This window comes from Carcharhinus amblyrhynchos, unplaced genomic scaffold, assembly GCF_965287045.1.
Source record: "Carcharhinus amblyrhynchos unplaced genomic scaffold, sCarAmb.v2.hapA scaffold_43, whole genome shotgun sequence".
Lineage (NCBI taxonomy): Eukaryota > Metazoa > Chordata > Chondrichthyes > Carcharhiniformes > Carcharhinidae > Carcharhinus > Carcharhinus amblyrhynchos.
Window position 1 is genome coordinate 1,846,998 of NW_027649784.1, and position 27,783 is coordinate 1,874,780.

Below are 27,783 nucleotides of genomic sequence, written 5' to 3' on the forward strand. Positions count from 1 at the left end.
CTCCAGAGTCCATTTGGCCGCACGGCAGAATATCCAGGTTGGGATTTTCCAGATTTTTCCACTGGAGGGGATCAACCAGTCCTGCCAAAGATGACCCCCCAAAACCCCCCCTCCCCCACCTTCTCAACACCCCCCCCCTCCCCCACCTTCTCAACCGCTCCCCCCCCCCCCCCCTCGCCACACATTCCCTGGTGACATGGCTGGCCAGCAACACAAATGGTTGACTTCAACAGGACAGGAAGACAATCGTAGAGTCATAGCGTCATAGAGATTTACAGCGTGGAAACAAGCCCTTCGGCCCAACTTGTCCATGTCTCCCTAAGCTAGTCCCAATTGCCCGCGTTTGGTCCATATCCCTCTGTACACATCTTATCCATGCAAATGTTTAAATGCTTTTTAAAAGACAAAATTGTATCCTCCTCTACTACTACCTCTGGCAGCTCATTCCAGAAACTCAACACCCTCTGGGTGAAAAAAGTTGTCCCTCTGGACCCTTTTGTATCTCTCCCCTCTCACCATAAACGTATGCCCTCTAGTTTTAGACTCCCTTACCTTTGGGAAAAGATATTGACTATCCAGCTGATCTATAGAGATTTACAACATGGGAGAAGTGGAAGGTTCGGGGTGGAATGGGGGGAGGACAAAAAGTCCCAGCCTCAGAGACACACAAACCATCCTTTGCAACCCTGGGAGAATATGGGAAGAATAAACTGCCAGGGTTCCTGCTCTTTGTCCTGTCTGTAAATGGACTTGAGGTGAGGTCAACTTTCGACTCATTTGAACATTAAGACCTGGGAATGGGCTTTCAACATTTTTCTCCTGCTCCCTCCAATCAATTAGATCATAGCTGATCTCCACATTTGCTCCATACTCCTTCACACTCTTAATCAACATAGATCTCTCAATCCCAATTCTGAAATGCCCACCTATCATCTTTTGGGGACAGGATTCCAGATGACTACAACAAAACTGACCTGAATTTTCGTATGAACTTTCATAGAGTAGAATCCATGGAATTCTGACAATGCAAAAGGAAGCCATTTGGCCCATCAAGTCTGCACTAACTCTCAAAGAGAGCATCTTACCCAAGCCCAACCCCCTGCCCTATTCCCATAACCCTGTGTATTTACCATGGCTTAACCTACACATGTTGGGACACTAAGGGGCAATTTAGCATGGCCAATCCAACTAACCTACACATCTTTGAACACTAAGGGGCAATTTGGCATGGCCAAACTACTAACCTGTACATCTTTGGACACTAAGGGGCATTTTAACATGGCCAATCCTCCTAACCTACACATCTTTGGCAATGAACTTAAACCTTCAACACCTTGGTATCAATGAAAGTGGATGCACCCTTAGACAGTGTGTGTCTGCAGCTTATCCGAGGAGTGGGAGGAGAAATCAGTTGCCCCCCTCCTCTCTCCCCACCCCTTTGCACTCCCATGCCCCTGTCTCCCTCCACAGCCCCCCATTCCCTCCTCCTCCTCTCCACCCCCTTTGTCACTGATGTACCTGTCTGATTCACAGGGCAATCAGGGTTAATTGTTCTAGCAGCACTCTCCTCTATGAATGTTGTGCCATGTGCCTCAGAGGCTGACCATCAGAACTGATTTTAACAGGAGAATCCCTAGAGTGCAGAAGGAGGCCATTTGGCCCATTGGGTCTACTGTCCGAAAAGGCATTTTTCCCAGACCCACATCCTCCGCTCTCTGCTCCATCCCCATAACCCCACACATTTACCATGGTCAATCCATCTAATCTACACATCTTTGGACTCTCAGGGGCAATTTAGTATGGCCAATCCACCTGACCTGCACATCTAAAGCTTATTTATTTATTAGTCACAAGCTTACATTAATACTGCAATGAAGTTAATGTGAAAATCTCCTAGTCCGGTGCCTGTTTCATAGAATCAATATCGTGCAAAAGGAGACCATTTGGCCCATCAAGTCTGCACTGACCACAATCCCACCCTGGCCCTATCATATTTACCCCTGCTAATCCCCCTGACATTAGGGTTAATTTAGCATGGCCAATCTAACCCACACATTTCTGGACGGTGGGAGGAAACTGGAGCACCCAGAAGAAACCTACGCGCACACAGGGAAAATGTGCAAACTCCACAAGTTACCCAAGGCCGGAATTAAGCCCAGGTCCCTGGCGCTCTGAGGCAGCAGTGCTAACCACCATGCCGCCTCAGTGACTGAATTCCCAATATTGTTTCACATCACAAACTCGTGAGCTGGGTGTTAATAGCAAAAACTTTCCCCATCTAAACAGCTTTGAGTAGGTCAAAAGTTGGTGAGAGCACTAAGATTGGGTAACACTGAGAGAGAACTTAGCACGCATTTAACCACACATCTTGTGGACTGTGGGAGGAAACTGGAGCACCAGAGGAAACCCACTCAGACACGGGGAGTACATGTACACTCCACACAGACTGTGATCCAAACCAGGAATCAAATCAGGGTCCCTGGGGCTGTGAGGCAGCAGTGCTAACCACCATGCCCGCCCCCATGTGCCACTGTGCCGCCACATCAGAACACCCAGAGGAAACCCATGCAGACACGGGGAGAATGGGCAAATTCCACACAGTGACCCGAGGCAGGAATCGAACCCAGGTCCTTGGCACTGTGAGGCAGCAGTGCTAACCACTGTGCCAGTGTGCCGCTCTCCTTTCCTATTGAAAAGGTGCCACTTCCGTGTTGTAGAAAAGAGAAATACTTGCATTGATGTGGCCCTTTGCACCATAGCCAGACACCTTATTACAGCTCACAGCCTGAACAGTGCTTTCTGAAGCACGGTCACTGTTGTAATGTCAGGAATGAGAATAACAATTTGCACACAGCAAGATACCACAACCAGCAACGTGATGACGGGACAATTTGATGCCTTTTTGCTGCAGGTACTTAATATTTGTGATGATCGTCTGCACATTGATTGTAACAAACTGCGTCATCGTCCTGAACGTTTCCCTGAGAACACCAAACACCCACAGCTTGTCTGAGAAGATCAAACACGTAAGGAACTTTTACAAGCATTTCCCCTAAGGAATTATGAACGGAGCTTTTCATATATCGTCCTTCCTTGTCTGGGCGTTAACTTGTGCATGTTCATCTTGGAAGTTTCAATTTGTTTTCTTCAATCGTGGGACATGGGCGTCGCTGGCTAGCCGGCATTTATTACCCATCCCTAATTGTCCTTGAGAATATGGTGGTGAGCTGCGTTCTTGAACCCACTGTGTACGTTGAGCCACGATGTGGTGGGGAGGGAATTCCAGGAATTAGACCCAGTGAGTGTGACGGAACGGCTGATATATCTCTCCATCCTTCTGAGGGGGTCAGTGTCTGCAGCTGGTGTACACACACACACACACACACACACACATACACACACACACGCATACACACAAACACACACATATGCATGTGCGCATACACAATCTACAAGATGCACTGCAGCAATTCACTAAGATACCTTCAATAGAAGGAATCTGACGAAAAGTATTCCAGAATCAAAACGTTAAGTCCAATCCGGGGTCATCCAGACTCGAAATATTGGCCCTATTCTCTCTCTACAGATGCTGTCTGGCCTGCTGAGAATTTGTGGCATTTTATGTTTTTGTTTCAGATTCCAGCATCCGCTGTCATTTGCTGTTATACTTCAATTGGATCTTCCAAACCCGCAGCCTGTCATCTAGAAGGGAGGCAGCCACATGGGAACACCACCACATGGAGATTCCCCTCTGGGCCACTCACTACCCTGACCTGGAAATATATCGGCCGTTCCTTCACTGTTGTTGGGTCAAAATCCTGGAGCTGTCTCCCTAACAGCACCGTGGGTGTACCTACACCGCACAGGCTGCAGCAGTTGAAGAAAGCAGCTCACCCACCAATTGCCCAAGGGCAATGAGGGATGGGCAATAAATGCTCTCCTAGCCTGTGATGCCCACAAAAGTGATTTGTGTACCATCCATCTCCAAATGTCTCCCTTCCTGCAACTTTCCCAAGTGAAATAGTTACAAGCCATGTAACTATTTCACCCAGGTTTTCCAGAGGGTCTAGGTGTGGACCAAAGACTGGGAATGATCCCATGCTCAATCACATGTCTGTTAGATTGGAGAGCGGGGCAGAGTGGGAGTTATAGCCAAGGCTCTCGTTACTGATCATTTAACCTATGGTGGCATTCTGGAAAATATGTCTGGGAATGTGAGGTCCAGGATTCAATATGTCGGACAAAATATTGACTCATTCAGGTTTATGCAAGGTGTTTTTCATTTGATTTGATTTTGATTTGATTTATTATTGTCACATGTATTGGGATACAGTGAAAAGTATTGTTTCTTGTCGCTATACAGACGTTCATAGAGAAGGGGATGAGAGGGAGATGAATATAGTGTTAGAGTCACAGCTAGGGTGCAGAGAAAGATCAACTTAATATATGGTTGGTCCACTCAAAGATCTGATAGCAGCCAGGAAGAAGCTGTTCTTGAGTCGATTGGTGTGTAACCTCAGACTTTTGTATCAGTTTCCTGATAGAAGAAGGTGGAAGAATGTTTGGGGTGCGTGGGGTCCTTGATTATGCTGGCTGCTTTCCCAAGGCAGCAGGAAGTGTAGACAGAGTCAATGGATGGGAGGCTGGTTTGAGTGATTGACTGGACTTCGTTCATGGTCCTTTGTAGTTCCTTGCAGTCTTGGCCAGAGCAGGAGCCCATACCAAGCTGTGATACAACCAGAAAGAATGTTTTCTTTGGTGTATCTGTAAAAGTTGGTGAGAGTCGTATGGAACATGCCAAATTTCCTTAGTCTTCTGAGAAAGCAGAGGCGTTGATGGGCTTTCTTAACTACAGTGTCATCGTGGATGGACCAGGGCAGGTTGTTGGTGATCTGGACATTGAGAAACTTGAAGCTGTCTGGAATATTGGGAGAGTACGTCACTGAGATGCTGAGGGAGTATAAATGAGTGATTGAGGGCCTTTGAAGGATTTTGACTGCACTGTCTCAATCAATGTGAGTGGGGAGGGGGGGAGAGTGGTTCTGCTTATGGTTCTCAGGTGGACCTGACAAAATTGCAGTCTGTACTTGCAGGTATTCCTAGAGTTCCTGCCTCAATATCTGGGAATGCACTTGGAGCCTTCGGAGGATTCCTGGGAGACTCCCCAGCCGAGGCGTAGAAGTTCTTTCGGGATCATGTTGAAAGCAGAGGAATATATCCTCAAAAAACCACGGAGTGAGCTGATGTTTGAAAGACAGCGAGACAGGCATGGGCTAAAGAGAGTGAACAATGCAGCTTCAGGTACGTTGCTGGGTGGTGAGGCTTCCAATTTTAGATTCACAGACAACACAGTACCAAGACTGACGGGGGATATTAGGAAGCATTTCATCTCACAGTCGGGAAAACTTGGAACTCACTCCCCTGAAAAAGATATTGGGGGCGTTTCTCCCTTCCCGCCTCATTAATCCTGCCTCGCACAGCGGGCCGGGAGAATCGCGTGTCAGCTGATTTGTGGGATTCGTGCGTGAGTTCCTGCCCTAAGTGCATCTCCCAGCATCGGATGTGTGGCGCCATCTAAGCCACACTGGAAACTGGCAGGAACACCAGGTAAGTGTCTGTTTTTAATCTGATTTTAATGTGAATATTGGGCCCGGGACTGAATTCTCCAGGCCCACTAGCATCTCCCACCCTTCCAGGAGTATTTCCCACTTTTGGGGAACTAGTGGGATGATCCCGCTGGAGCGATGGGGGCAACCAGAGCCCCCCGGGTGGGAGCGATGGTGCCCCCTAGGCATGGGCACCATGGCAGTGCCACCCCATGCCCCCTGCCCAGGCCCAGGGGTAACTTGGCACTGCCCATCGGGCATCAGGTAGTACCAAGGTGTTGGAGCCAATTTGAGGTGGGGTCTGCTGGGTGCGGGCCTAGGGTTTGATTGATGGGGTGATGGGTCTCCCTGCCACTCTGCCTAGGGGGCGAGCGATGGGGGCTGGAGGGAGGCCAGCGATCAGGACGGGCTGAGGGGAGCTGTGATCAGCCGGAGGGGGTCTGCATCCTGGGGCGGAGGGGGTGTTAGCTAGGGGGGGAGGGGCGTGCAGGGGGGAACCATCATTGCTGGGGAAGGCCTGGAGTTCAGGCAGTTCAGGACTGTGAGGGGGGGGGGGGGAGGTGTTGGGGCTGGCCTGGGAATGGTCATGTGCCTGTGATCGAGCTGTGAGGGGGGAGTGGAGGGGCAGCACTGCGAGGGTCCCAGGCTGGCCAGTGATTGAGCTGACAGCAAAGTACAGGCTGATAGATCGGATCCACCGCACACGTGCAGAGTTCCAGAACTCTGGAATAGGCCCCATCTCCCGAGCTTTTAATGATATTCATGATTGTGACCTCTACATTGCACAAAGTGTGGGAGATTCTTATCTGAAGTTGCACTGAAAAAAGACCCAACATGATTTACACTAGTTTTCCTGTGAATTCAACACTTGAAACTTTTTTGGGAGAATCGTGGCCATTAAGTCTTGGGGCCAATTGAATATTTCCAAAGAATGATTAATATATTTTTATTTGGTAAGGGTAATCAGGACTACGACAGCAAGTTTGACTGCTGGGGTTAAGGCCTTGTTCTTACTGAATGGCGGAAAACAGGCTCGATGGACAAAATGGCCTCCCACTGTTTCTGGGAACATAGTCATTAACAAAACTGTCTGCTAGTAAATAAAGTGATGTTGATATTAGATTATTGTTAGTGATACCCTGTCCAAGGCCAGGGATTAGTTACTTCAGTGGTGGGCAGCCCGGGGTCCACTTGAGCCCATCTGGGATCTGAGTGTGGCCCCACCAGACATTCGTGGACCATGCCCACACACTGGATTTCCACGTGCTGCTGTTTACTGTCTGGGTAGTTGTTTTTCCTGCTGATGTGACTGAAATGATTCACACATAAAGCCATGATAAGTGAAGCGAGGTGCATGCTGATTGCTCACAACATTGACTGTGAGAGTCATGCGCTCCCTGTGTCCAAAGTGTCAACATTTTTTTCATTTTCACCATTTGAAGTTATTGAGGGTTTTATTAATGTATAAATGATGAAGCGTTTTCTATAACTCGCTATGACATATTCAGCGTGTATTAAATGTATTTAATTTTATTCATGGGGTGAAGTTTAGAGAACAAGACTATTTCAGTGGCCCACTGAAATAGAGTCATAGAGATTTATAGCATGGAAAGAGGCTCTTTGGCCTAACTTGTTCACGCCATCCTTTTTTTTTAAAGCCCTAAACTAATCCCAATTGCCCGCATTTGTCCCATATCCCTCTATACCCATCTTACCCATGTAACTATCTAAATTCTTGTTAAAAGATAAAATTGTACCCGCCTCTAATACTACCTCTGGCAGCTTGTTCCAGACACTCACCACCCTCTGTGTGAAAAAACTGCCCCTCTCGACACTTTTGTATCTCTCCCCTCTCCCCTTAAACCCTATGCTCTCTAGTTTTGGGAAAAGATATTGACTATCTACCTTGTCTATGCCCCTCATTATTTTATAGACATCTGTAAGGTCACCCCTCAGCCTCCTACGCCCCAGAGAAAAAAGTCCCTGTCTATCCAGGATGAAGGAGGCCCACTCATTAGCCCACATTGCCCATCACTGGTCCAACTTGAATGGTCTAATATGAAATGAGACTGAGATCTTGGAGTCCTTGTGCATCAGTCACTGACAGTAAGCACACAGATGCAGCAGGCAGTAAAAAAAGCAATGGCATGTTGGCCTTCATAGAGAGAGGATTTGAGAATAGGGATGTTTTACTGCAGGGAGCTTGTGAGTTCACACTTGGAGATTTGTGTGCAGTTTTGGCGTCCTTATCTGGCCTTGCTATAGAGGGAATATAGTCAAGATTTACCAGGCTGATTCTTGGGATGGCAGGTCTGTCATATGAGGAGACACTGAGTCAATTAGGATTATATTCATTGAAGTTTAAAAGAGTGAGAGGGGATCTCATAGAAACTTATGAAATTCTAACAGGGTTAGACAGGGTAGATTCAGAAAGGATGTTTCTGATGGTGGGGGGAGTCCAGAACTAGGGGTCACAGTTTGAGAATAAGAAGTAAACCTTTCAGGACTGAGATGAGGAGAAATTTCTTCTTACCCAGAGAGTGGTGAATGTGTGCATATTCACTACCGCAGAAATTATTTGAGGTCAAAACACTGTGATTTCAAGAAGAAATTAGATATAGCTCTTGGGGCTGAAGGAATCAAGGGATATGGGGGAAAGGGGGAATCAGGATATTGAATTTGATGATCAACCATGATCTTAATGATAATCAACCATGATTTGGACACTTTAGGAACTTTCAAGCAGTTATTGGATAGGCAGGTGGAGCACACCAGAATGATAGGGAATGGGATAGCTTGATCTTGGGTTTGGACATAGCTTGGCACAACATTGAGGGCCGAAGGGCCTGTACTATGCTGTACTGTTCTATGTTCTATAATGAATGGTGGAGCAGGCTCGATGGCAAATAGCTACTCCTGCTTCTAGTTTGTATGTTTCTGTTTCTACAGTATATAGCCATAGTTCCTTTCAGTGATAAATTCTTTATTATCATAATGTCACCCTAAACAGTTGCTACTGGAGTTTTATTATAAGATAATTTGGATATTGACATATTGTTTATTGGCATGGCTATTCCAGAATCACATTACAAACCTTTGCTTTCTTGGGTAACAGAGTGGATCTGGCCAAGATCAGATCTGGGTCACGTGTCTCCATTGCAAAGAAGCACAACCTTACCCAGAGAAACAGGCAAAGGAGAAGTTGCTATAAATGGTCAGATAATGGATGCCTTTCTGCTGCAGTGAGGCAATGTCTACTTTTCTCCACCTGCTGCATGAACAATGGAAGAGAATGGATAGTAAAGTAGTAGCAGTGGAACAGGCTTGAGGTGCTAAATGAATGGCCCACTCCAGCTTCCACATTGGCATATGAGTTTGTTTGAAGGATAACCACCACAGGGCAAAAGTCACCTCAACTTACATTTAGTGTCTTTAACCCTCAGAGAAACATCCCAAGGTGCTTCATAGCAATATAATCAGGCAACAAGATAAAGATATCAGGACAGGTGACCTGGTCGAAGAGTTGGGTTATAGAGAGGCTTAGGTGGGCAATTCCAGGGCTGAGTGCTTTGGCTGCTAAAGGAATGATTGGCACCTCATCCACAAACATTCACTCCCTCCACCAGTGATGCACTGTGGCAGCCGTGTGTACCATCTACAAGATGCCATGCAGAAATTCATCAAAGTTCCTTAGGCAGCACCTTCCAAATCCACCACCACTTCCATCTAGAAGTACATGGAGGTTTCACAAGAGTGTGGAGTTCTTGGAGGGTTGTCGGGACAGAGGATGTCCATAGAGATGGGAGTAGTGAGGCTGTCAAGGGATCTGAACATTGAGGATGAAGATTTCCAACGTCTCCGTCAGTGGGTCAGAAGCTGCAATAGGTTAATGAGTACAGAGGATAACTGTGAACAGTACTTTTCATTATCGGGCCAGATCGTGAGCACATGTTCATCTGTGGTGTTGAGTTGAGACGAGGGAGTTGAGCTCAATGGTTCTGCATGGTGAGGCAGCAATGCACTCTGGTCAGATTTCTGCTTTCATTCCAGTAAGACAGGGCTCGCATAGGTGGAGGCCAACTTCCCCCCCTCCAACAACACCCGCCTCCTCCCCACCCCTCCTCCCTAGCATCTCGACGAACAATTGTCAACATCCTTGGGGTTACCATTGACCAGAAACTCAACTGGATTCACCACATAAACACAATGACTACCAGGGCAGGTCAGAGGCTGAGAATACTGTAGCAAGCAACTCACCTGACTTCCCAATGCCTGGCCACCATCTGCAAGGCACAAGTCAGGGGTGTGACGGAATACTCCCCACTTGCCTGGATGGGTGCAGCTCCAACAACACTCAAGAAACTTGACACCATCCAGGACAAAGCAGCCCCGCTTGACTGGCACCCCATCCACAAACATTCGTTCCCTCCACCACTGGCCCTCAGTAGCAGCTATTGGTAGCATCTATAAGATGCACTGTAGAAATTCACCAAGATCCTTAGTCGGCAGCTTCCAAACCCATGGCCACTTCCACCTAGAAGGACAAGGGCAGCATATACTTGGGAACGCCACTATCTGCAAGGTCCCCTCTGGGTCACTCACTATCCTGATTTGGAAATATATTGGACGTTCCTTCACTGTCGCTAGTCAAAAATCCTGGAATTCCCTACCTAATCATTGTGGGTCAACCCACAGCACATGGACTGCAGCGTTTTAAGAAGGCAGCTCACCACCACCTTCTCAAGGGCAACTAGGGATGGGCAATAAAGGCTGGCCAGCCAGCGATGCCCAAGTTCCATAAATAAATAAAAGAAATAACAGCAAGGAGCTTCATCGCAAGGCAATTATACATGGAATGAAACTGTGGAAAACTGGGAGCTCCAGCAAACATGGACAATACTCCTGGGGATCCCTGGAGAAACGGATATACTCCCAGGGACTCATGCAGATATTGATTGACTATTGGGGTCCCAATGCAAATACTGACACATACTCACAGAGTTCCTGCAGTCATCGTGATGTTCTCCTGCAAATAGAAGCACATTGGCAGGGTCCTCTGGAAAATAGCAATCCCAGAGACATACTGAAAATTGGGAACCTTCCAGAAAGTACCACTGCACTTCCAGGGTAAACCCTGTAAATCCTGAAGTGCTCCCATTCACTCAAATACTGACACTCTTGGAGATTGTCTGCTTCATTCTTCAAAGCTCAATGAAGGAAAGAGATAGTATTAGTGCAGAGAAGAGTCTCCATTGGTATGGACAAAGGGATCAAATCTGGTGAGGGGTGGGGACATGATTGTTGTCTTTGTTGGGGTGGCGGGGGGAGGTTGTGAGAGCTATGCTGTGAGTTCTTAGCTTCTGGTTAATCCAGCTTGGAAAGTTTGAAAATATGTCAAGCTAATGTAGTCCATCCTTTAAAACAACTTGTATCAGATTGTTTGCAATCTAATGGCTAGCAAGGGATAAAGGACCCATATGGAGAATGTCCAAGATGAGAGAACTTTAGGAAATTTCTCCTTGTTCTCAAACATAATCAAGATATCAATCTGTTAGCAGTTTCTACATCAATTGCTACACAGGCCAGTCACTAAATATGGTTTAAATCACTGTTATTAGGGGCTGTCTCAACAGCTTAGCGATATGGTATTGAGTTACACAGGCTACAAAGCTTCAACTGCAGGGCTGCGTTGAGTTAGTTTCGGGTGTTAGTTGTGGCTCAGTGTTTCTCTTATATTTGGGTCAAGAGATTATGTGTTCAAGTCCCAATCTCAGCTAACACTCTGACTGTAGCGCTGAGGGAATGCTGCACTGTTGGAGTACTGCCTTTCTGAGGCCCATCAGCCCACATAGGAGGGATTAAAACATCCCAAGTGAGCATTTCTGAAGATAAGCTGGGAGAGTTCTGCCTAGTGTGTATTTATTTCCTGAACAATATCACCATAAGGGATGGTCTGGCCATTATCATATTGCTGTTTGTGGGATCCTGCGGTGCACAAATTGCTTGCTCTGCTTTCTACGTTACAACTGTGATCACACTTCAAGAAGTATCTTATTAGTTGCAAAGTCAGGGAATTGCATTACAATTGATCAAAGCAAGCCAAGGGAATTTCATCTCTAGCTTATTGTCCTGTGGGTGTGTGTGAGAGAGACAATAGGAGTGTTTGCACATCTGGTGAAGTATGGCTCAACTGGGTCATCCTTTCCAAAGCCCAACTCTCCAACCCATACAGCTCCTCCAACCTTGACTGAACACAAAGTATGGAAGGAAGCGAAAGAATTAATGGGAACCTGAGGAGCAACTTTTTTGCACAGAGGGTGGTACGTATGTGGAAGGAGTTGCCGGAGGAAGTGGTTGAGGTAGGGATATTGACAATATTTAAAAGGCATTTGGACAGATACATGGATAGGAAAGGTTTAGAGGGATATGGGCCAAATTCAGGCAAATGGGGTTAGCTTAGATGGGCTTTTTGGTTGGCATGGATCAGTTTGGGCCGAAGGGCCTGTCTATGCCATACAATCTATGATTCTATGAGACCATTCAGCCCATCGAGCCCTTTCTGCCACCATTCAGTACAATCATGGCTGATTTTGGGCTTTGATTCCAATTTCTCATCCACAATCCTCAAATCCTAAAGGGGCCAAAAAGAAAATCTGTCGAACCCACAGCCTTAAATGTGTTAGATGATGGAGCATCCACAAACCACTGGGGGACAGAATTCCAAAGATTCACAACTCTCTGAGTGAGGAAATTTCTCCTCATCTCAGTCAAAAATGGCCGACCCCTCATCCTGAGATTATGCCCCCGTGTTTTAGATTCCCCCGGATCAATGGGAACAATTTCTTGGTGTCTCCACTATCAAACCCCCTCAGGTTCAATAGGATTCTCCTCAGCCCCAGAGAATATGGAGCTGAATTATCAAGCCTTGTGTCATTGAACAAACCCCCTCACCCCAGGCCACAAAGAGAATTCTGTGCTGGTATACGAGCAATGGAGTACATGTATTGAGCCTCTAGAATAAATCTAGACTCACTCCATTTGTACATTGTCCAAGGACTTGTTGAAGAGGGGGCATTTCTCAGCCCAGTGCTTGTTTGACCTTGTCTCTCACCTTTCAGTATGAAGTTATGTGTTATAAATGCGAGTCATTAGTTCCCTAGCAAAACCTATTGGACCATGGTCACTCCTGTGGCAAATTTTGGGAAGTGGGGGAGTGGGAAAGGGAAGAACAAGATGGGAAAAGTATGATTTTTAATCTGTAATTTTGAACAAATAATGATCCTTATATTTGTGTCTCATTCAGGTGCAGAAATTGATATTGGAACCACGGTTGACTTGTACAGAAATCTGGCTCACTTTGCCCCAGAGATAAAGACCTGTGTTGACGCCTGCAACTTTATTGCCAAAAGCACTAAAGAACAGAATGACTTTGGTTCTGTGAGTAAATTTGTTGGTTTTGGGACAGAATTGTAATTGTGGGTTCAAGTCCTATTCCAGAGGTATGAGCAGAAAATCTAGTCAGGTGATCTCCATGCACTGACTGAGGGATGCTGCACTCTTGGGATGTGTCACCTTTCAGATAGAAAGATCATCTTTCAGGTCAGGTGGTAAACTAAGATCACAGCATCCGCACAGTTGCTGCCAGACCCGCTGGGATTTTCCAGCTGTCTCTGTTTTTGTTTCAGATTCCAGCATCCTCAGTACCTCCCCCACTGGGCCATCTGTCATTTGTTCTTCAGCGTCGCTACATGTTTGTTGCAATCTCTCCCAGTTCCCACTCATCACTGTTCCACCTGCTGTCATAAATAATCACACACTTTCCTTTTTTTAATTCCAAAGAAATGTCAAGCAGACTTGAAACATTAACTCTGATTCCTCTTCCTATGGATGCTGCCAGATCATTGAGTCATAAAATCACAGATTCCCTACACTGCAGAAGGAGGACATTTGACCCATTGAGCCTGCAGCAACAGCAATATTTGGACACTAAGGGACTAATCCACCTAGCCTACACATCCTTGGACACTAAGGGGCAATTTAGCTTGGCCAATCCACCTAAGCTACACACCTTTGGATACTAAGGGGCAATTTAGCATGGCCAATCCACTTAATCTGCACATCTTTGGACACTTAGGCTGGAATTTTACCAGCACGCCTGCTCGAGGCTTGTAAAATCGCACCCAAGGCCAACAAAGAATGCTAATCTGCAAACCTCACCCGCCCCAGAATAGGGGCAGGCGTGCTGGAAAAATCAGGGCCTAAGGGGCAATTTAGCACGGTCAGTCTACCTAACCTACATATCTTTGGACACTAAGGGTGAATTCTGCATGGCCAATCCACCTAACCTGCACATCTTTGGACTGTGGGAGGAAACTGGAGCACTCGGAGGAAACCCACGCAGACAAATGTGCAAGCTCTACACAGACAGTCACCCAAGGCCAGAATTGAACCCAGGTCCTTGATAGTGTGAGGCAGCGGTGCTAATCCACTCTGTCACCTGCTGAGGTTTCCAGTTTTTTGCTTTTATTAAACTGAGGTCCTGTTTGCTCTCTGAAATTTCCTCCCTAAGCCTCTCTGCTTCTCCATTTCTTTCTCCTTCTTTCTCAAAACATATCCCTCTGATCAAGATTTGACCCGTCCTAATATCTCCATATGTAGCTTCAGTGTCACATTGATAAAGCACCTATGACATGCCTTTCCATGCCGTCCTATATTGAAAGTGCTATATATAAATGCAAGTTATTGTTGTCGCTATAATTTAATTCTGATGTGAACTTCCATGTGATAGTCATATGTCTCAAGCGTGGTTTAATATTGAAACTTAAACATACTTGCAAATCCAACATTGCTAACAGTGAGGGTGCGCTATCTAATAAGGTCAAAAGGGACTTGCACTTCCACATTCCAAGGATTCCCAAAGTGCACCCATGATGTACATTTGAAATGTTGTGAAGCAAGAAGGCCAACAACATTATACAGAGGTAGAATGGGGAAGCGATGGTGTAGTGGTATTGTTGCTAGACTAGCAATTCAGAGATGCAGGGACCCCAGGTTGAATCCCGCCATAGTAGATTTGGAATTAAAAGTCCATGAAACCACTGTCGATTGTCCTGAAGGCCCACTAATGTCCCTTTAGGGAAGGAAATCTTCTGTCCTTACCCGCTCCGGCCTACGTGTGACTCCAGACCCACTGCAATATTTTTTATTAATTCATGGGACACGGGCGTTGCTGGCTGACCAGCACTTATCGCCCATTCCTAGTTGTCTCATCCTCAGGGGCCCCGAGTGGCTGGTTAGGCCATTTTGGGGGCAGTTGAGAGGCAACCACATTGCTATGGCTCTGTACGCCAGACCAGGTAAGGATGGCAGATTTCTTTCCTAAAGGGGCATTAGTGAAACAGATGGGCTTTCCTGACAATTGGCAATGGTTTCATGGTCATCAGTGGATCCTTAATTCCTGATTTTTTTTATTGAATTCAAATTCCACCATCTGCCAGGATTCGAACTTGGGTCCCCAGAACATTAGCTGAGTTTCTGGGTTAACAGGCTAGTGATAATACCACTAGGCCATCACCTTCCCTGACTCTGAAAACACACAGTAAAAAGTGTCACGCACCTGATGAAGGAGCAGCACTCCGAAAGCTCCAAATAAACCTGTCGGACTTTAACCTGGCGTTGTGGGACTTCTTACTGTGCAGACCCCAATCCGATGCTGGCACACAGTTCAAGGGTGAATAGGGATGGGGCAATAAATGCTGGCTCCGCCAGCAACACCCACGTCCTATGAAGGAATAGAGTAAAAAATAATTCTTCCACTATTGTGTTTGTTTAAGGGGCTGATGTTAAGTAAGCACTGGGTGAGTTCACCATCAGGCCACTAAAGAAAACCTGAAGGGATTAGTGTTTTCAGTTCCAGGAGTGTTTATCTGTGGATTCAGAATGACTAATTTTGTTTGCACTATTCCATCTACCACTACTGAAAGTGTAGTGCTACTTGATGTCTAAAGTGTGAGGTTCACCATAAGCCTTTCCAGGTGTGTACATAAATGTGTATATCGCATAGAAATCGGCCATGTATTAACAAGTGCCCATCGCTGTTGAACTGACAGTCACACCATGTTCCTTGTGTTCCTTCAGGAGAATGAAAACTGGATTCTGATTGGGAAAGTGATCGACAAGGCATGTTTCTGGATTGCACTCCTCCTGTTTACGATTGGCACGGTGACAATCTTCCTCATGGGCCATTTCAACCAAGCACCGGAATTCCCTTTTGCTGGTGACCCCAGGAAATATACACCAGATTAATGTACGGCGTACTTCAAGCTCATTACCTTCCCAATTCTAAGCTGGGAAGATCAACCATTTCTGATCTCTTTGCATTTAATTTTTCATCCTTTGAAATAAATTAATACTCCTACTTCATGTGCTCAGCAGCAACAATAAGACCCCAGTGCAACTCCTGTGGTGGGCATCTCTTCCCTCCCTTCAAGAACAAAGAACAACAAGCCTGCGCTGACACATGACGCCTTTCTAAACCTTTTGCCTCTATGCAGTCAGTATCTCTCTATTCCCTGCCTATTCATGTATCTGTCAAGATGCCTCTTAAACATTGCTACTGTATGTGCTTCTACCACCTCCTCTGGCAGTGCATTCCAGGCACTTACCACACTCTGTGCAAAATATTTATCTCTTACATCTCTTTTCAACTTTCACCCTTTTACCTTAAGCCTATGTCCTCTGGTAACTGTGCACAATATTCCAAAGATATGTAGGTTAGATTTGTTAGCCATGCTGAATTGCCCCTTAGTGTCCAAAGATGTGCAGGTTAGGTAGATTGGCCATGCTAAATTGCCCCTTAGTGTTCAGAGATGTTCAGGTTGATGGATTAACCATGGGAGATGTGGTGAGTTATGGAGTTAGGGCCTGGTTGAGATGCTCTGTTGGTCAGTCATTGCAGATTCGATGGGCCAAATGGCCATCAGCACTGTACAGATTCTATGGCTCTGTGGTGAAAGGCCAATGGAAGGAGACTCAATTGAAACTTCTAGAGATTGGGACTGGATGTATTGTTGAAAAGGAATTTTCAGTGCTGTGGGAGAAAGAATAAGGAGAGCCAATGGGCCAAGTGAGTTCTCCATCATTCTGCAATTCTGTCCCCTCTAGAGCCAAAAAAGAAGTTTCAATTAGATTAGAACAGCATTGCTGACTGTTTTCTTGACAAGATTGGCTAATGGTGGCATGCTGATTCCTACTTAGTGTCTCTATACCAGTTGCCCAGAAAATTCACACCTGGTGCCAGCAGTAATGGGGCTAAAAGAGGCTTATAAGACCCACTGAGGCATGAGTCTTGATTCCTGGCAATAGGAAAATTCAGTTGGACAGTCTAACTTTAACAAATGTCAAGAGGACCCAATAGATGCAAAGTGCCTACAGCTCAGGTGGATATAGTATGAAGATTATCGACACCCAGTGTTACTGAAATCCCCATGAAAGCTCTGTGCTGCCTAGTTTTATTGGGAAGTCCAGATGCATGAATTTTGTTCTAAAATAAGTCATAATATTTGTTACAAAGCTTTCATCAAATCGCTCATTTTGCTTACATACCTGATTGTAACGTGGTTACAAATAAAACTTAAAGTTTATTTTGTTAGTTTCACAAGTAGGCTTACATTAACACTGCAATAAAGTTACTGTGAAAATTCCCTAGTTGCCACCCTCTAGCACCCGTTCAGGTAACACTGAGGAAGAATTTATCATGGCCAATGCACCCTAACCAGCACATCTTTCAGACTGAGGGAGGAACTGGAGCACCCAGAGTAAACCCATGCAGACACTGGGAGAATGTGCAGACAGTGACCCAAGCCAGGAATCGAACCCGAGTCCCTGGCACTGTGGAGCAGCAGTGCTAACCACTGTGAATATGAAAGGTTTCAATGGAGGAGATAGTGAGAAACTTTTTCCAGCTTTAGAAGGGTTGCCAGCCAGAAGGTAGATTTAAGATTGTTGCCGAAATAGCTTCGGGGAGGTGCGCAGAAGTATTTTTTTACATTGCCTGAAAAGCTGGTGGAAGCAAATTCACCAGAAACTTTCTAAAGGGTATTGGATATATACTCAATGAAGAAAAGTTTGTATTGCTATGGGGAAGGAGCAGGTGAGTGACTTGTCAAAGAGCACGATAGACATGATGGGCTGAATGGCTTCTTCTGTGCCCTGAGTCTAATGGAGCAGCACAGTGGTTAGAATACCTACTTCACAGCTCCAGGAACCTGGGTTCAATTCTGGCCTTGGAGGATTATGTGGAGTTTACACGTACTCCCAGTATCTGCATGGGTTGCCTCCGGGTGATCCAGTTTTCTCCCACACTCCAAAGATGTGCAGGTTAGGTGGATTGGCCGTGCTAAGCTGTTTCTTGGTGTCCAAAGATGTGGGAAACATGTGGGTTTATGGAGTAGGGCAGGGAAGAGGGCCTGGGTAAGTTACTCTGCCAGAGAGCTGGTGCAGACTCAATGGACTGAAGTGCTTCTTCTGCACTGTAGGGAATCTATGATTCTATGAGGGAAGATTAAAAAAAAGGTCTTGGCACGTGCATGGCATCAAAAATAAACATTTCTGCAAAAGAAGTTGCCTTATCCGAGTTACAATGTCATTTATTGCACAAGCCACATTTGAGTAGTTTTTGATTCCAAAGTGAAGATGGTTCCCCCTTTGATCAGGAACCTGTTTATCTCTAGTAAGGTCTTGTTTTCCATTTGGGAATGGTGTGTGCGGATATTTGAACTCAACATCACGGTTTAGAAAGCAGCATAGAAAGCATCCTTTCCGGATATTTCACAGCTTGGTATGGCTCCTGCTCTGACCAAGACTGCAAGAAACTACAAAGGCTTATAAACGTAGCCCAGCCTATCACGCAAACCAGCCTCCCATCCATTGACTCTGTCTAGACTTCCTGCTGCCTCAGAAAAGCAGCCAGCATAAAAGGACCCCATGCTCTTCAGATATACTCTTTTACACATTCCTCCGTTGAGAAAATGATACAAAAGTCTGAGATCACATTGCAATCGACTCAAGAATGGCTTCTTCCCTGCTGCCATCAGACTTCTGAATGGAATTACCTTATATTAATTGACCTTTCTCCACACCCAAGCTACGAAAGTGGTTAGCTCTGCTGCCTGGCAGTGCCAGGGAGCTGGCTTGGGTGACCATCTGCATGGAATCTGCACGTTCTCCCGTTTCTGCATGGGTTTCTTCCGGATGCTCCGGTTTCCTCCCACTAGTCCGAAATACGAGCTGGTTAGATTTTTTAGTTTATTTATTAGTGTCACAAGTAGGCTTACATTGATGCTGCAATGAAGTTACTGTGGAAATCTGCTGGTCGCCACACTCCAGCACCTATTCAGGTACACTGAGGGAGAATTTAGCATGGCTAACGCACTCTAACCAGCACACCTTTTAGATACTGACCACTGTGCTGCCCAGGGACCAGAACGTGGCGACTAGAGGAATTTTCACAGTAACTTCATTGCATTGTAACATAAGCCTATTTGTGACACTAATACAAAAATAACAAAAAAAGACTAATACTACATTCTTCCCCCCTCCTTTCCTTCTCCTTCATGTACTCTATGAACAGTATGTTTTGTCTATAGCACGCAAGAAACACTGTATCTTGATCTTCAGATTTTCTGATGACAGTTGAAACTTGTCCAGACACAACCACTCAATGAAGCCTGGCACAGTGCACATTGCAAAGTTTACCCCGAGCACCTCGGTACATTAACATTTCCAAAAATAATCTTATTCCTGAAAAAGAACTTGCCTTACTGGAGTTACAATGTCATTTGTTGCGCAGTCCACATGAGGAGTTTTTGGATTCCAAGTTAAAGATAATTCCTTCTTTGATTTGTAGGGTCTTGTTTTCAGTTTGAGAATGGTACACGTGGATATTACCCCAATAAAATCAGACTGCACTCATCATTACATAACTCAGGAGGGGTGACAGCATTCTGTCCTTTCACTATCAGTAGTCAGTGTTAGATTGTATTTACAAAAAGAAAATCAGTTCTTCAAGCAGTGATGCAGCTAACTTACTGTTCCAGTCTGTTTAATGCTCGAAAAGCAAAATACTGCAGATACTGGAAATCTGAAATAAAAAGTCATAGGGACTTAAAATGTTTCTCTCTCCACAGTCACCGCAGGCCTGCTGGGCTTTTCCCCAGCATTTTCTGGTGTTGGGAGCTCTGGGTGTTGGCTGGTCTGCACGGCGTGTGTCTGGAATGCTAGGTGTGGTAGTTATATCGGATGTCTCTTGCCTGGTGTGAATCATCATCATCATCATCAATGGCAGTGACTGCCAGCCGCCCACCCTCGCTGCCCGAGTTATAGGTCAGAACTCTACAATCTCACCTGCCACGGAATTGGAGCGGGTTAGGGTCCGACAACGGAAATCTCCATTGAACAGAGGCGAGAATTTCTGATCTTGCCTGAGCGAGGCTGTAAAATCCCACCCATAGAGTCTCCATGTTCTCAATCTTTACAGGGATTTTAGGTGTGCATCAAGAAACCTTACGGGCTTGTTAAATCCATGTTCTAAATCTGCAGGACCTAAAGCCCTGGTTTAGGGTTTGACTGCCAATGAAGCATCCTATCCAAACATTTAAAAATCGATTCTCGAGAGCTGACTTACAAATTCTGGAAATAACTTGAAGTTACATAGATACTTTTATGATTTCCCAAAGGACATGGGGCAGCACAGTGGCTAGCACAGTTGCCTCATAGTACCAGGGACCTGGGTTCAATTCCGGCCTTGGGTGACTGTGTGGCGTTTGCAAGCTCTCCCCGTGTCTGTGTGGCTTTCCTCTGGATGCTCAGTTTCCTCTCACCCTCTAAAGATGTGTGAATTGGCTTTGCTAAATTGCCCCTTAGTGTCCAAAGGTGTGCAGGATAGATGGATTAACCATGCTAAGTTGTCCCTTAGTGTCCAAAGTTGTGTAGTTAAGGTGGATCACAGGAATAAGATGGGCGGCGGTGGGGCTGGAAAAGATGCTCTTTCAGAAAATCTGTGCAGACTTAGGTCCCAGTCAATGAAGTGATTTAAGTGCGACACGCAATTTGTACATAGCCACACCCTTCCAACAGCAATGCGACAATGACCAGATCATTTTTTCTCAACCCTGTTACTGAAGGGTTAGTGTTGACCCCCGGATGATCTTCTCTGCACCTTTTATTTGAAATAGTGCCGTGGGCTTTTTTACATTCATTGAGAGGGTAGGCTGGGTTACATATGTAACACCAATCCACCATTGAAATTTCAACATACAAAGTAAATAGCTGTTCGGTGATACAGAGTTGGAGTAAATCACTCTCAACACGTTTCTTCTCTCTCAGTATAAAGTTGTTTTTCTTCGCATCGGTATTCCTGCAGATTCTCCTGATGAGTACAAGCTGTACAAACATATACAAATAAACTGGGAGGTGTAGCTCAGATTAGCCTAGTGCCACAGTTCATTCCTGCATTATGCTGAGCTAATTAATCTGAACTATTCAAATCTTGGTTAGACCACACAGAGTACAGCATACAGCTCTGGTCACCGACTTATAAAAACATGCAGAGATACCAGGAAGGGTAGAGAAAGTTTACAAGAATGAAACATAGAAATTAGAAGCAGGAGTAGGCCATTTAGCCCTTCAAACCTGCTCTGCCATTCATTTTGATCATCAAATTCAATATCCTGATCCTCCTCCCCCCATATCCCTTAATCCCTTTAGCCCCAAGAGCTATATTTAATTTCTTCTTGAAATCACACAACATTTTGGCCTCAACTACTTTCTGGGATAGTGAATTCCACACATTCACCACCATCTGGGTAAAGAAATTTCTCCTCACCTCAGTCCTAAAAAGATTATCCCTTATTCTCAAACCATGAACCCCCTAGTTTTGGACTCCCCCCACCATAGGGAACGTTCTTTCTAAATCCATCCTGTTAGGAATTTAAGTTTTTATGAGATCCCTCTCGTTCTTCTAAATGCCAATGAATACAATTCTAACCAGGTTTAGTCTCTCCTCATATGACAGACCTGCCATCCCATGAATCAGCCAGGTAAAGTTTTGCTGTAGTCCCACTATAGCAAGAACATCCTTTCTCAGATAAGGATACCAAAACTGTATATAAATACTCCAGGTGTGGCCTCACCAAAACCCTTTATAGTTGCAGCAAAACATCCCTATACTCAAATCCTCTCGCAATGAAGGCCAACATACCAGTTGCCTTCTTTACTGTCTGCTGTACCTGCATGCTTACTTTCAGTAACTGATGCACAAGGACACCAAGGTCTTGCTGCGTATCCATCTCTCCATTCAAGTGATAATCTGTCTTCCTATTATTGCTACCAAAGTGGATAACCTCACATTTATCCACTTTCTACTACATCTGCCATGCATATGCGCGCACACACACACACACACAGCCTGTCCAAATCATGCTGCACTATCACTCCATCCTCCCACCCAATATGAGAACTTAGCAACATCAAGCCTTTCCAGTACAATGCATTAATTTTTCCTTCTGACGAGTCAGGTCCTACAGAATCTAACTACATCTTTTACATGGGTTTCAATGGGAAAATGTGATTCAGTTAAAGTTGTTTCATTTAAAGTCACCAATTACAGAAGCGTAGCTACTTTAACTGAGGACAGCTCTCTAATAAATTTGAGGTCTATTTGGACTGTATATTCAAGAATTTGAAAGCTAGCTCCATATATGTGTGAGACTTGAAATGTTAACAGTATTTGAGCAGCTGTTTACAGAGAGCAATTTAGAATTATATTACCTGTCACTGTCCTTCAGGTAGAAGGTGTGACCTCCATCCATTTCTCCTACTCACATACGAGTCTATATTTGTCTGGTATACTTTCTGGTCCTTCTCCACTAAGAATGACTAAAACCTTATGGGGTACACCCCAAAAATCAGAACTGCTGAGCCAGGAAATAGTCAACCATAGGCACAGCAGACTTTGTGACTTGACTAAAAGTTAACAAAAACAAACAGGTGAAGGGAGGAGGTTCAAGCCTTTTCTGTACTGGCTTCTTTCCAAAGTTCACAATCTAATCCAGGACTTTGAGGACAACAGTTCGAATTGAAAATAAGACCATTTTAATAAATGAGAAGGTAAATTAAAGAGGACAAGAGTTCTAAACTAACTGTCACTAAAACCGAGGGGGGAACTTTCCCATCCCGCCTGCCACGGGAATAGTAGTGGGCAGGATATGGATCATGCAAAGATCCGTTGCCCCGGGCAGGATTTTCTGGTCTTGGAGCGAGTGTGGCTGGAAAGTCCTGCCCCTAGATTTTTAAACATACTTTAACCTCATTCGAACAAAGTTACAGAGTATAAGAGCAGAGAGGTTATGTTGAAGTTGTACAGAACGTTGGTGAGGCCACACCTGAAGTTCTGTGTGCAGTTCTGGTCATAGAATCCTTACAGTGCAGAAAGAGGCCATTTGGTCTATTGACTCTGCATCAATCACAATCCCATCCAGTCCCTAGTCCCATAACCCCATGTATTTACCCTCCTAATCCCCCTGACGCTAGTTTAAAGTCCAACAGGTTCATGTGGTAGCACGAGCTTTCAGAGCGCTGCCTCTTCATCGGATGAAACTCACCAATTTTGTTGGATTTTAACATGGTGTTGTGGGACTACTTACTGTGCCTACACCAGTCCAATGCCGACACCCCTGACCCTAGGGCAAATCAACCTAACCTGCACATCTTTGGACTGTGGGAGGAAATTGAAGCACCTGAAGGAAATCCATGCAGACACAGGGAAACGTGCAAACTCCACACGCATAGTGACCCGAGACTGGAATTGAACCAGGGTCAATTGAGCTCGAGCTGCAATGAGTGACTGGATAAACTTGGATTATTTTCTCTAGAGCAGAGAAAGCTGAGAGGGAACATGATTGAGGTGTATAAGATTGAGTGTTGAGGGGTCACAGTTTTAGGGTAAGAGGCAGGAGATTCAGAGGGGAATTCAGAAAAAACCTTTTCACTCAGAGGGTAGTGAGAATCTGGAATGCACAGCCCAGGAAGATGAAGGAGGCCCGAAACCTTACAACCTTTAAAAAGTATTTGGATGAGCACTTGAAACACCATAACATTGAAGGGTATGGGCCAAGTGCAGGAAAATGGAATTAATCCCTTTAGTACTAATTATTATCGAGGCAGACTCGCCAGGCTGAAGGGCCTTTTCTGCATTGTCATGGAATCCATACAGTGCAGAGGGAGGTCATTCGGCCCATCGAGATTGCATCAACTACAATCCCACCCAGGTCCCATTCCTGTAACCCCGTGCATTTACCCTGTTAAGCCCCTGACACTAGGATCAACATAGCATGACCAATCAACCTTAACCAGCACATCTTTGGATTATGGGAGGAAACCCACGCAGACATGGGGAGAATATGCAAACTCCACACTAACCCAAGGCCAGAATCGAACCTGCCCCGGCACTGTGAGGCAGAAGTGCTAACCACTGCCACCATTCTGTGCTCAAAGCAGCACAGTGGCTCAGTGCCTGGCTCTATAAACAACAATCTCAATATTTACTGCAATCTGGCAAAGCTTCATGCCGAAAAATAGCAAAATGTAATACTTTATTACATTTCAACAACTTGCAAAGATTACCACACAGAGCGAAGAGTTGAGGCCATAGACATCGCCAAGTCATTTTATTATTTTACTCTCCCCTGTATAATTAGTTAATAATGATGCCACTGAAGATATTGTACCCACACATATAATTCCTGCAGTGCCTAAAGCCTCAAACGATCCTCATGTGTCTTTTTTTTAAACATCTCGATTGCACTACTGAGGTAATTAAATAAATTATTATAGCGAATAGTTGAAGCCCCAGCAACACAGATCCTTATAGGACAGAGCAAATAATTTCTGCTCAGTTTCAGTACACACTCATTATCCTGGCTTGCTTATACTGCCTGAGCAATCTCCTTTATCGGGTCAATAATTTGCCATGACTTCTACAAGCTTTCAGTTCAGTTAACAGTCTATTATTTGGACCTTATTGAATGTCTTCTGGAAGTCCACATAAACAACATCCATCGCAGTTTCTCTGGCTGTTACTTTTGATAACAAAGAGTTGTTAGATACGACTGATCCCTCACAAATGTTAGCTTTTGCTAATTGGCTTAAATCTCTTCAAGAGCTTATCAGTGTCAAGAGTCCATCACAAAACCAGCCTCCCATCCATTGACTGTCTATAGTTCTCGCTACTTTGCGAAAAGCAGCCAGTATAATCAAGGACCCAACGAATTCTAGACATACTCTCATTCAACTTCATCTGTCAGGAAAAGATACATCCGAGGGCACATACCAACCAAACGGCTTCTTCCCTGATGCCATCAGGGAATGGGCCCACCTTACATTAAGTTGACCTTTCTCTACATTCTAGGTATGATTGTAACATTACATTCTGCACCCTCTCCTTTCCTTCTCCCTTATGTACTCTATGAACGGTATGCTCTGTCAGTATAGTGCACAAGGAACAATACTTTTTACTGTATCCCAGTACCTGTGACAATAATAAATCAAAATCAAACAGATTCCGATAACATACCAGTAACAGGTGCGTGGTAGCATGGCTCTTTTTATGCCTTACTAACTCTAAACAATGGTGTTCTCCATTAAATTTTGAGATAAGATCAGAGCAGGGACAGAGACAAATACTTAACAAGTGGCAAGAAACACCTGCACCACATAAGTGCCGCTAATGATTATGCCGAACAAGTAGTCCACTGACTTCCTCTTAATCACCAGCCACAGGCACCATGGCTAAAAACCCCACCCTTGCTATCTTTGGGTAATCAGACCTTTAATTGGTCCAAGCACATTAGTACTCTCAAAGCAGCACAGGGTACTCTGATGATAGCCTCCTCTCTCAATCCTCTTTATCAAGTCTGTCATAGAATGCTCAACACTTGCCTGGAGGGTGCAGCTGCAATAAAACAAGACGTATCGCTACCATGCTAGCAGGCATACCACGAAATACAATCTGCATCTTTTCCACTGTTGGTGTACCGTGGCTGTTGTCTGCCCAATCTATAAAATACATACAACCTATAATCTTCATAAAGCTCTGGTTAGGTTACAACCGAAGTCTTGTGTCCAGTTCAGTTTATAGCTGATAGAATCCCACAATGCAGAAGGCAGCCATTTGGCCCATTAAGTCTGCACCGGCTCCCTGACAGAGAGTCTTACCCATGCCCTATCCCTAGAAACACATGTACTTACTCTGATAATTCAAGTAAACGTCACATCTTTGGACACTAAGTGGCAATTTTGCATGGCCAATCCACCTAACCTGCACATCTTGGGAACCAAGGGGCAATTTAGCATGGCCAATCCACCTAACCTACATATCTTTGAACACTAAGGAGCAATTTAGCACAGCCAATCCACCTAACATGCACATCTTTGGAGTGTAGGAGGAAACCCCTGCAGATACAGGGAGAACACACAAATTCCACACAGTCACCCAAGTCCGGAATTGGACATGGGTCCCCAGCTCTGTGAGACAGCAGTGCTAACCAATGCGCCACCATGTCGCATCTTTAAGCAGGATGTCAAGAGGATGCAGGGGAGATTTACCAGAACGGTTCCAGGGATAAGAGAGTTCAGCTGTCAAATGAGGTTGGAAAAATTGGGGTTGTTTTCCTTGTAGCAAAAGAGGTTGGAGGAAGATCTGATGTGTATAAGGTTACAACCCAGATTCAAGGTTTTGGGTAAGAGGTGTAGGGTGGGGGCCAAGGGTAGAATGCGAGGAAAACATTTTTTTCAAAAATGCAGTGTGCTAACAGCCCAGAACTCTCTGCCTACAAGGGCAATGGAAGCGGAGATGCATAATTTCAAAAAGAAATTGGATGTGTCCTTGAGAAAAATAGACTGTAGGGACAAAGCAGAGAATGGAACTGCTTGGATTTCTGGATTGAGAGTTGACATTGACTAGATGGGCTGAATGGCTTTCTGTGCCATAACGGCTGTAGACAGGACGCACTGCAGCAACTCAAAAAGTTACATTGGTGACACCTCCCTCTCTTTGATTTCTTAGATTAGACCAGCAAGGTCATGGGAACATTACCCTGTCCAAGTTTCATTTCAAGACACAAAGCTTGGAGCAATATCAACACTAGGATGGCAGCAGTTCAGTGAAAAAGTTCATTGCTGCTTTTTCAGGGCAATATTGGATCCAAAGTAAATATAGCATCATCAAATATCAGATCAAAGAACATAACTGTTACCAAGAAGCAAATAAAAAAGTGTAAGGTACACAAGGATGTGCCAAACACTAATGGTTTAGTCAGCCACCAGCACTCAGCTGCTCGGGCACCCTTAATTCTGGAGAACATGGATCACCACAGAGTGGCTCATGTGCCACTTGAGGCCCACATACCTTCCACTTGGCTTTCAAAATTTGCTGCTTGCTTTTACTTTGGGATTCCATTCACACATCCACAGCCAAGATTCGGTGTTGTCCCACCTCTTTCTTTTGTTGATCCCTGATAATCTTTTCCTTGCCATCGCCTCCCAGTTGAAGGCAGCAAGAAGATGTTAAGGAAACATAGAAACTAGAAGCAGAAGGAGGCCATTTGGCCCTTTGAGCCTGCTCTGCCTATCATTTTGATCATGGCTGATCATCAAATTCAATATCCTGATCCCCTCTGTATCCACATCCCCCGTCCTCCAACTCCCCCCAGCCCCACTCCCTGATCCCTTTAGCCCCAAGCGCTATATCTAATTTCTTCTTGAAAACACAATGTTTTGGCCTCAACTACTTTCTGTGGTAGTGAAGTCCACACATTCACCACCCTCTGGGTGAAGAAATTTCTCCTCACCTCAATCCTAAAAGGTTTACCCCTTATCTTCAAACTATGACCCCTAGTTGTGGACTCCCCCACCATTGGGATCATTCATTCTGAATCTATCCTGCCTAACCCTATCAGGATTTTGTAAGTTTTTATGAGATTCCTTCTCATTCTTCTAAACTCCAATGAGTATAATCCTAAAGGATTTAGTCTCTCCTCGAATGATGTAAAGAACAAACAAGTCTCGATTTGCTAAGTGTGCAAGGTAAAGCTCAGATTCAAGTCCCAGTGCTCTGTGACAT

The 27,783-nt window shown here is 45.1% G+C and overlaps 1 protein-coding gene across 1 annotated transcript in view; it reads left to right on the plus strand.

Annotated features, from left to right (window-relative positions):
- The window catches only part of chrne (cholinergic receptor, nicotinic, epsilon), a 42,889-nt gene extending 24,659 nt beyond the window's left edge, over positions 1-18,230 (plus strand). The window contains exons 9-12 of the mRNA XM_080181857.1: positions 2,912-3,026; positions 5,094-5,301; positions 12,910-13,043; positions 15,744-18,230. Of these exons, the coding sequence (XP_080037983.1) occupies positions 2,912-3,026; positions 5,094-5,301; positions 12,910-13,043; positions 15,744-15,911 (625 nt within the window). The 3' untranslated portion in view covers positions 15,912-18,230. The remainder of the gene's footprint in view (positions 1-2,911; positions 3,027-5,093; positions 5,302-12,909; positions 13,044-15,743) is intronic.
- The last annotated feature ends 9,553 nt before the right edge of the window (positions 18,231-27,783 follow it).